General features: G+C 46.2%; 1 protein-coding gene across 1 annotated transcript; it reads right to left on the bottom strand.

Annotated features, from left to right (window-relative positions):
• Positions 1–3,797: 3,797 nt before the first annotated feature.
• LOC136494315 (transcription factor PCF1-like) lies at positions 3,798–4,650 on the bottom strand. Its single transcript, XM_066490483.1, has one exon. The coding sequence runs from the start codon at positions 4,603–4,605 to the stop codon at positions 4,078–4,080; it is 528 nt and encodes a 175-aa protein (XP_066346580.1). The 5' UTR covers positions 4,606–4,650; the 3' UTR covers positions 3,798–4,077.
• Positions 4,651–10,730: the final 6,080 nt, after the last annotated feature.

Below are 10,730 nucleotides of genomic sequence, written 5' to 3'. Positions count from 1 at the left end.
TTTGAGTACGAAGGAAGGAAAGAATGACATTTATAGGATGGCTAAGGTTCGTGAGAGAAAGACAAAGGACTTCAACCAAGTTAAGTGCATTAAGGATGAAAGGGAGCATCTCTTGGTGAAGGAGGATAAGATCCGACATCGATGGCAAGAGTATTTTGACAAATTGTTCAATGGTGAGAATACGGACACAATCTTTCAGTTGGATGACTCTTTTGATGACACCAATAGGCGCTTTATGCGGAGAATCCAAGAATCTGAGGTCAGAGAGGCGTTGAAAAGGATGAAAGGAGGTAAGGCAATGGAACCGGATGGTATCCCAATTAAGGCGTGGAGATGCCTCGGGGACATAGCTATAGTATGGCTAACCAAGCTGTTCAACCATATTTTTCGATCGAACAAGATGCCTAACGAGTGAAGAAAAAGTATATTGGTACCGATCTAGAAGAATAAAGGGGATATTCAAAGTTGTACTAATTACCGAGGAATTAAGTTGATGAGCCATACTATGAAGCTATGAGAGAGAGTTATCAAACATCGCTTGAGAGCAATAACGCGGGTCCCTATGAACCAACTTGGTTTCATGCCCGAAGGTCAACCATGAAAGCAATTTTCTTAATAAGACAAGTTATGGAGCGATATAGGGAGAAGAAGAAAGACCTACACATGGTTTTTATTGACTTGAAAAAGGCTTATGATAAAATACCAAGGAATGTTACGTGGTGGGCTTTGGACAAACATAAAGTCCCAACAAAGTACGTCGGGCTCATTAAGGACATGTACAACAATGCTGTGACTAGTGTTCGAACAAGTGATAGAGACACGGATGACTTCCCGATTAGGATAGGACTACATCAAGGGTCAGCTTTGAGCCCTTATCTGTTTGCCTTAGTGATGGATGAGGTCACAAGGGCCATACAAGGGGACATCCCTTGGTGTATGCTTTTCGCGAATGATGTAGTGCTAGTTGATGAAAGCCGAACAGGAGTAAATCAGAAACTGGAGTTATGGCGGGAGACTTTGGAGTCCAAAGGTTTTAGACTCAGTAGAACTAAAACTGAGTATATGAGATGTGACTTCGGCACTACTACTCAAGAGGAAGATATTAGTTTGGAAGGTCAAGTAGTGCCTAGGATAGATACCTTTCGATATTTAGAATCAATGCTATAGAGAGACGGGGATATTGATGATGTTAGCCATAGAATCAAAGTAGGGTGGATGAAGTGGCGCCAAGCATCTAGTGTCCTATGTGACAAAAGGGTACCACAGAAACTAAAAGACAAATTTTATAGGACGGCGATTAGACCTGCTATGTTGTATGGTGCAGAATGTTGGCCTACGAAAAGACGACATGTTCAACAGATAAGTGTCGCGGAAATACGTATGTTGCGTTGGATTTACGGTCATACAAGAAGGGATCGAGTTCGGAACGATGATATACGTGATAGATTAGGGGTAGCACCAATTGAAGAAAAATTTGTCCAACACCGGTTGATATGGTTTGGACATGTCCAACGGAGACCTCCAGAGGCACCGGTGTGTAGTGGAATCCTAAGCCAGGATAGTAACGTGAAGAGAGGCAGAGGAAGACCGAAGTTGACTTGGGTAGAGGCAATAAAAGGAGACTTCAAATGATGGAATATACCCAAAGACTTAGCCTTAGATAGGAGTGCTTGGAAAAAAGATATTCACGTGCCTAAACCTTGATTGCTTCTACTGGGTTTCAACTCTAGCCTACCCCAACTTGTTTGGGACTTAAAGTTTTGTTGTTGTTGTCGTCGTCGTCGTCATGGAGGTTGTATCCACTCAGCAGACAACCAAACAGGCTTCATTCTCAGATTATATAGATCCACCCAGCCAGGATGAAAGGGATGAGCCAACCAAACACACCCTAGCTAAATGAACAGGCCTAGAGATTTCAAAGACCAGATGAAAAAAAAAATCATGTGCCACTATAGTAGATGTCAGTCCCAAGCGGACCATAACTAGACATAACATCAAATCATCGATACCAGAATATTCTAAGCCATTTTGGAGAGTCAAAATCACATTAAGCTGCACAAGATTCATGTCCAGATACTAGTTGATCTTAAGGGCACACATCATGTAAAGCTATTATATGGCCAAATTGCAGAAGTGACACAATCATTACACAGTAATACTTTCAATTGTGCATGTAATTGATATGATTCCAATATTTGCAACTGGAGGATGGTAGCTTACTTACAGTGGAAAGACACCCATTTTTCCAACTGATAACCGACTGTAAAGATATTTATGTAAAGTTTCCTCCTTTACAGACAAGTATAGGCATTTGACCTGACATTCAAAGAAACAAAGTGAATATGCAAACAATCATTTTCCATTAATGCTACCCTTTCTCAGATGCAACAAAATACAACCATATAGCATATATGACCAGGCTGCTGAAGCCAATCCAGAAGAAAAACTGCAGTCAAACCTCCATTTCCAGCACTTATTCGATTTTAGAAGACAAACAAGCAAGCAAGCAATAACACAAGGACAGCAAGCAAAAGGCAAGTTGGTAGCTTTCCAACCCACTACCACCAGTTCCTCATCACATACCACCTTTGAGTAGAATTCCTAACTCTATGGTAAACATATTTAATAATATAAAATAACAACATTACCAAATAATGGTAAATGTCTAGAAGACCCTGCCAACCATAACTTGTGAACTTGAAGCTGAGTCTTCGAAGAAATTACATACAAAACAATACCAGGAAAAAATCCATACAAGCCACATATTTGAGAGGGGGGATGTCAAAGTGTCATACTAGAATATCAAATTTCTGATATATATGTACTGCATGGCATGGCATTACAGACAAGAACTTTTGGCTGCAGCATCATGACAGTTCTGGTAACACCATAGAAAGATCCGGTCAACAAACTAGTTCCTTTATTTGAAAAGCATTATCTCGATAACATGCAAGCTATACAAATCGCTATCTGGCAGATGACAGGCAAACTTCCAAAGACGTGCCAGAATTAGTAAGTTCATGCACCACAGCATTAGAAGCTAGTTCCCAAAGGAGCATAGTTTAATATAGCATCCGATTATCCGTACCTGAATATATTTAGAGACGTATTGGCAAGTCCAAATCACACAAAACTGCACAAGTATGCACATCAAGATACCAGCTGGATCTTCAGGGCACACCCCGTGCAGAGCTGGTATATGGTCAAACTGCAGAAAGTGAAATCATGACAGCAAAAACTTCTGCCTGGCACATACATATGTGACAAAAATGTAGGGTAAATGTAAATAGCTAACAGAATACTAACATCAAATACACACTCGTTAGTTGGTAACTGATTGTGCAGCAATCTATGAAGATTCCTCCATACAAGACAAGTACAGGCATTTGACCTGACATCCAAACAAATAAACTATATGTGCAAACACGCATTTTCCATGAGTACCACCCTTTTGCCAGGTGCAACAAAATACGATCATGAAACACATATGGCCTTGCTACCAAAGCACAAGCAAACTAACTGTAGCTATTATCTCTTTTTTGTAGCAGAATTCAGAAAAAGCAGAAACAGACAGTAACATCAGGAAAGCAAGCAGAAAGATAACTTGGTAGCTTTCCATCTTCAGTTACCACCTGGCCGTCGGTACAGCATGAACCAATCATGGCGAATTCCTATGCTGCGTAACTAAATCCAGTTGCTAATAAAGGCAAATAACAAAAAGACAATTGCTCAACTACATACATACACACAGCAAAAAAGAACATTCACACACGGACTGAAGCACCAAGATATAGAAATCAGCAACACTAGACGATTCACAAGAGATTAGACTCTGTTTGAAACATCAGTAGAACTCATCAACCACTTAGAAAGATACCATTTCCCCTCTTCTATTGTTACCATCTCAATCAGTTTTGCTACCTAAATCACCCACAATCCTTCCCCAAGGTAATAAGTTAATGATTGAGGTGTAGGCCATGACCACAGAGCACACATAATAAACCCTAAGCTACTAACTAACTAGCCTTAGAGCCCTAAGCATAGTAACTGCCACTTGATAATCCCCTTCCACCTAGCCTAGTTATTATTCTCCTCCGCAGCAGTGCCAGAGACGGATGCAGAGGCGGCAGGGGACTCCACGGCGGTGGGCGGTTGCATGAGGAGCGCGGTGTAGTACGGGACCGGCGTCATGGACGCGGTGGCCGCGACGATGGAGACGGGGACAAGAGGCGGGGGCGCCTCCTCGGTGGTGACGCCGGTGCCGGTGGCAGCGATTATGGAGGGCTCGGCCTGGCGGAGCAACCACTCGATGGTCTCCCCGTCGGTGCGGTGTCCGAGCTCGCGCGTGAGCTGGAAGACGCGCGCCGCCACCATGGCCGGGATGCGGACCCGGCGGCCGCGGCCGGCAACCTTGGCGTGGCGGTCGCCGGAGGAGGATCCCACCGGGCGACGAACCCGGCCGCGGAGGGCGGCGGCCCCAGGCGCCGCCGCGACGGCGGTGGAGATGGAGAGATCGACGGCGGGGGGGGCGTGTGGTGCGGGAGGGTTTAGGGTTTGGGGGGCGGGGACGAGGTTGTAGAGGACGAGCTCGGAGGAGGACGACATTTGGAATCGGAAGGGGATTTGGGGCTGCGAGGTGGGACCGGCTCGTGCCTGCTGGTGGGGCTATGGGGACGGACGGATGCACGGACTAGGGATTATATAGGGTGGAGGCTGCCTCTCGGTAAAATTGGATATTGGGCCGTATTAATTTTTTATTTATTAGTATTGTTTATCTTTTCCTATTTTCTACTATCAAATTTACTTCCTTCCATTTATGTCGTTTTTCCTGCTACGCTATGAGAAATGCCACCTTAGTTTTCAAGGTGAACATTGTTATATTTTCTTATTATGTAAGGGTCTGATTCAAACAGTTAGGTCTAGTTATTAGCTAAGATTAAAAATAAGATTAAATTAGCTAGAATTTGCTAGCTAGTGGGCTAATAACAAGCTCGATGACTAACTATAAAATTAGTCCATCTATTACCACCATATTTAAGTGGATAGACTATATGCACAATGTGGATGGCCCGAGGCTCATGGTTTAGTCTTTTCTTCAGAAATTGTGATGGATATGGGCGATTTGGTACCCTTTACAAGAATAAGTGTCGGTGTGAAAAGTGACTAACAAGTAAATATTTGTAGTTTTACCGTGCGTTGTAATCGGATGTGATCTAGCATTCAATGACACAGAGTTTATACTGGTTCAGGCAACGTGCCCTACGTCCAGTTCCAGTCGGTCAGTGACTTTATTCTTGAGCCCAAGTGTTCGAAGTTTGTTGTGGGGTTACAAACGAATGGGAATAAGAAGGGGGTGTTAAAGGTCTGGTCGGACTCTGAACCAAAGGGCCAAGAGTGATGGGAGCACCAACGTACGCTAAGTATTAAAACGTATGCTCTATGTAGCTTTAGAGTTCTAGAGCTATGGAGTTGTTCAAATGCTCCGAATGTCTAAAGCTTAACTTAGCAGAGAGAGAGTCAAAAAATGGCCTCTCTTTGTTGGGAGAGAGCGCATCCCATTTTATAGGTGAAGGGGATGGCCTTACAAGTGAGAGAGAGAGTGTACATGCATGCTACTAAGTCTTGTTGCCCACGCTGTTGGGTACAAAATGGTCGTTGGCGCCTACAATACTGTTTATGTCAGACGCATGTGGCAAGCTTTATCGTGTTCGCCTGGTACGGTAGATAACGGTGCACACAACACTGTAAGGCAAATGTCGGCGCTCACAACAATATTTGGGTTCTGACATGCTTGGAAGGTTAAAGAGCACCCTTTTGACATGGTCTGGCGGCGCTGTCCTGTAGGCGTGCAGGGTACGGTCCTGGGTATTGCGGTTGACTTGAGTGCCTTGCCTTATCTATTCCGTCTGATTCTCGGGTCCTCACCGAGAGGGCGACCCCTGTCGGTCGTTCCCAGTCGGCTCCGACTGTGTCGGTCGGAGTCGGAAGCTATAAGCGGAGGTTCAGTGTATTTCCGGTCAGAAAGGGGGTCGGAGTCGGAAGCGATCATCGTCCCCTCTTTGGCCAGGCCTTCCAGTCGAAGACTGGATCGCTCTTTTGACCTATCATTAGATATCTGGGCCGGCCCAGAAGTCGCGTGTTGTTATAATGCCGTTTGCTGGGCTGAGCTTTCGCTGGAAAACGAGCCCATCGGAGATCCTGGGTTTATGAACCCGACAATAAGCTTATTGAATCATTATAGGAAGGTGAAATGACAGAGAATCTTTTCAAAAATTGAAGCAGTATACCTTGCAAAGTTGTATTGTTGCTAGCAAACATGGGTGTTAATCTAGTTTATACACGGTCTAAGCTTTCGGGAAAAAAGAGAGGAAAACTTCAGTCCGAACTCACTGCCGTTCCTTGTGAAAATAGACATTCATTTGCATAATTTTTGTAGTTTTGAAACATTCAGTTTCTAGAATTGTTCACCAGTCAACAGTTTTGTACAGTTGAGCTTCTAGAAAACATTTACAAATGTCATCATTCGATATGGCAAAATATTAATGGACACTACTGCGGCCGCGTGCGCAGGCGCACGCGACTCCGTCCTCACGCCTCCTCCCCCACGCGAATCCCTTTTTTCTCGACATTCGTTTCCCTCCTCATGACCCCTTCCTTACCCACCCCTGCTTCCCCCCACCGCCCCCGACCAACGGCTCTCTCACCGCCGGTCGCGCCTGAAAGGATCAAGATGCCCAAGAGGGGGGTGAATTGGGCTAATTCTAAATTTTCTTGCAATAATCAAATCCTACGGATAGACAAATTAACCCATTGTGCCTAGAAAAGTATTTCTATCAAACTAATGCACAAAGGACTTACAACCTATGTTCCAAACTTACACTAGCATGGTAATTCTATGAATGTAAAGACAAGTATTGAATTGCTCAAAGTAAATGAGAGAGAGAGAGGAACGCGGCGATGTTTTGCCGAGGTATCGGAGAGTCGCCACTCTCCACTAGTCCTCGTTGGAGCACCTGCGCAAGGGTGTAGCCCCCCCTTGATCCGCGCAAGGATTAAGTGCTCTCTACGGGTTGATTCTTCGACACTCCGTCGCGGCGAATCACCCAGTCGCGGCGAATCACCCAAAGCCGCTCACAACTTAGGTTGGGTCACCCACAAGGTCCACCGGGTGATCACCAAGCTTCCAATCACCACCAAGCCGTCTAGGTGATGGCGATCACCAAGAGTAACAAGCACGAACTCTCACTTGATCACGTGAAGCCTAATAAGAAGATGGATGCACACTTGACTACTCTTGATTCACTAATGAGGTTACTCTCTTGGATTCTCAAATCTCAATCACCTTACTAGGACCTTGCTCTTCTTGGCACTCACAAACGTGTTTCTCAGCTGTTGGAATGAGCAAAAGTGTCTCCACACACGAGTGGAGCTTCTATTTATAAGGCAGCCTGAAAAACAAACTGTTATGAGCTTCTGCGGGGTAACCGGACGCTCCGGTCATGTTGATCGGATGCTCCGGTCAGTTCAACCCGTGAGCTAGTGAGATTGTGTTGACCGGACGCTGGCAGGGTCCGATCAGCACTGACCGGACGCGTCCGGTCGCATGAAACCCTCACTAGATGCTTACTGGACTTGACCGGATGCTGAACCCTTAGGGTCCGGTCAGTACTGACCGGACACGTCCGGTCACAGATTCCCTTCTCTGGAACCTTACTAGAGTCGATCGGACGCTGCCTTTCAGCATCCGGTCACTTGACCTCTCCAGCGTCCGGTCGCACCGAACACTGTCTGCTGATCAAATGAACTGACCGGACCCTGCGGCCAGTGTCCGGTCGCACCGGGGCCAACGTCCGATCAGCATTTGATCCTCCATTCACTTCCAACTCTCGATCATATGTGAATGAAGTTTGCTCCAAAGGATCTTAGGCATTCATAGGAGCTACCTAGAGCTAGTTTTAACAAGTGTGCACCACACCTAACTCACTAGACTCAACTAGGTCAAGCTACTTGTTCATACCCCCCTTAATAGTACGGCCAAAGGAAAAACAAAGTCCTAAACTACTCTAAGTGTCTCTCTAACTCCAATCGACACTTAGAACTAGTCATCCTTAACCTTGTCGTCCATTCTTTGAAAACCGAAATGATTTCCATCGTAGGGGCATGACAACTTTGATTGCCCAATCGATCTCCATTACCATGACCTAACTTAATTGCCTCTGCAAAACATACATTAGTCATAGTAATCTTGTATTGTCATTAATCACCGAAACCCAACTAGGGGCCTAGATGCTTTTAATCTCCCCCTTTTTGATGATTGATGACAATACCACCTCAAGTATGTGAAAAGAGTAAGGTTTTTGACGGGCTTGGTTCATATAAGCTTTTGTCGGTAAGAACAAAAGTGTTAGTCAAGCTTATATGACCCAAGCCAACATAATGTACTCAAAGAGTATGAATTAAGCATGAGTACAAGTAACAAAGCTCATTTGCATCGGAGTATAAGCACGGAAGCAAAGGCAAATGAGCATAACATAAGTGATATGACATATACATAATGTAACATAGAGAGCACAGATGTCATAAATCACAATCACATAGATAGCACTATCACATAGATATAATAATGTGCACGAAAGTAGACACACAAATGCATAAGTAATAGTGTACCACACAAATAAAACTCCAAATGTAAAAGCTAACACTATATAACTAGCTCCCCCTAGATCATGCTCCCCCTGAGTCTACATACTCGAACCCTCTCCCCCTTTGGCGTCAAACACCAAAACCTAAGGGTCGGTCGGTGGGGCAGCAGCGGATGAGTCGGGCGTTGAAGTACGTGGAGCAAGCTAGAACTGGGCACCATCATCATCTAACCCTGAGCTCTGTACTGACTGACCCTCTGTGGCAGGAAGAGTCGCTGAAGCGATCTGGTCTGAGCTGGGGCTGGTGCTGCCTGTGAAGCTGCTAGTATGTCTGTCGTAGGATCTGAAGAGGCGACAGACGAGGGGAGCCTCTGAGCAGTCACGGCGACTGGAGCTATTGTAGAAGGATCGGCGGTATGCATATGAGGTGGTGTAGGCATGCCGGTCAGCTCATTGAAAGATGCTCCAAGACTCCTGTAGACTGACGTGTCAGGCACAAATAGCGAGGGTGACTGCTCTGGTGAGAAGCCCGTGTGATATGGAGTGAACTACGGGGCAACCACCAGTGAGGACAACCACTGGGACACCTGAACTGTAGGTGAAGCAAACTGAGCTAGAGGTTGTCCCTAACTCTAAAGCCCACTGGGCTATATAGCTGGAGTCATGGTGGTGGAGGCAGGCTGAGCAAGCTAAGGCGAAGGCTGTGGCAGTGGGGCCCTAAGTGCTGTCACTACATGCTGCATAAAGCCCATAAGCTACTACTGCATGAGTATCTGCTAGTGATGCATCTGCTGCTGCTGCTGCTAGAGAAGCTACTGCTACCTCTGGAACTCGTCCTGACGAGCCTGGAACTGTGCGAAGTTGGCAGCAGTCTTCTGTGCCTGTCGTGCCTGGTCCTGCTGCATCCGCTCAAGAATAGCAATCAATGCGGGGTCTGTTTGTGGTGCTGGTGGAGTAGAGCTAGAACTACCAGCCTCTGCATTATGTCTGTGTGGAGGCATCTGAGGAATCGGCAGATAGTCATCATCTGAGCTATCACTAGACTCGGTCATCTCCTGTTGTGCCTCAAGCTGCTCCTCCTCTATAGCGGCTATGCCTCTAATGATCTCATCCTGCTGAGCTGCTGACTCGGGAACATCTAGACGATGGCTGGGCCGAGCTGGTGCCTGTGGAGTGTTGTGCCTGATCCTCTGTGCCATATTCTATGCTAGAAACTCTGTGGTGGTAGCCTTGTACTCAGCAACTAACTCAGGAGTCCTGACCTGCACACACTTGAGCATCAAGAATGTGACCCAATGTACATAAGGAAGCTGTCGGTGACCCTTGAAGCTCTTAGCAATAGTATCCTCCATCTCTGATAAAAGGAGGTCCCAAATGTCGAATACGGTCTGTTGCATTAGGGCATTAAGGAGCCAGAGCTGTAAGCGAGTCAGACCCTCCCTATATCCCAACCTGGGAAGCAATGTCCTCTTGATAATGGCCTCAAGCACTCTCGCTGTAGGAGTCAAGTCACTGGGGTTCCTGCTCGACCCCTCACCAAATGGCTCCTTGAAGCAATGTCGCACCAGATCTGTTGGGGGCACCATCCCTCCATGAGGACGCCTGGGAGGCTCCTGCTGTCCATAGCATACCTCATGCAGTTTGATAGGCTGATCCTATAGCCGCAGTATCTCCCGGGCTCTGAAGCTCATCACCCTGTAATCTCTGCCGTTGAATGCAAAATGAATGAAGTTGTGATGCCGATCAACGTAGAGTGAAGCAAAGAACTACTAGACCCAAGATGGTACATATACTCCTGTCCAGCCAATCAGATCTGCAAGCCCCGACAAATATGACAAGTAGGGGCGGATGTGCTCTCCGGCTGCTGCCACAATAGACTCCAAACTATAGACCCTCTAAGATCTGAACACTGCCCCACTGTTTAGATATGCGTTGTAGAAGTCCTCCTAGAGCGGTGTATAGAACCCCTCAGCTGCTCTCTCATCCCTCCTTGGAGGGAACCACACGTCGAACTCAACAAAATGCAGCTAGTGAACCTATCTGGCTATGGCGGCCCTCAAGTCGAGGTGAACCACTAGAGACGGACCC

Source organism: Miscanthus floridulus, chromosome 11 (assembly GCF_019320115.1).
Source record: "Miscanthus floridulus cultivar M001 chromosome 11, ASM1932011v1, whole genome shotgun sequence".
Taxonomy (NCBI): Eukaryota; Viridiplantae; Streptophyta; class Magnoliopsida; order Poales; family Poaceae; genus Miscanthus; species Miscanthus floridulus.
The sequence above is the reverse complement of the archived record's forward strand: the minus strand, read 5'-3'. Positions and strand labels throughout refer to the sequence as shown.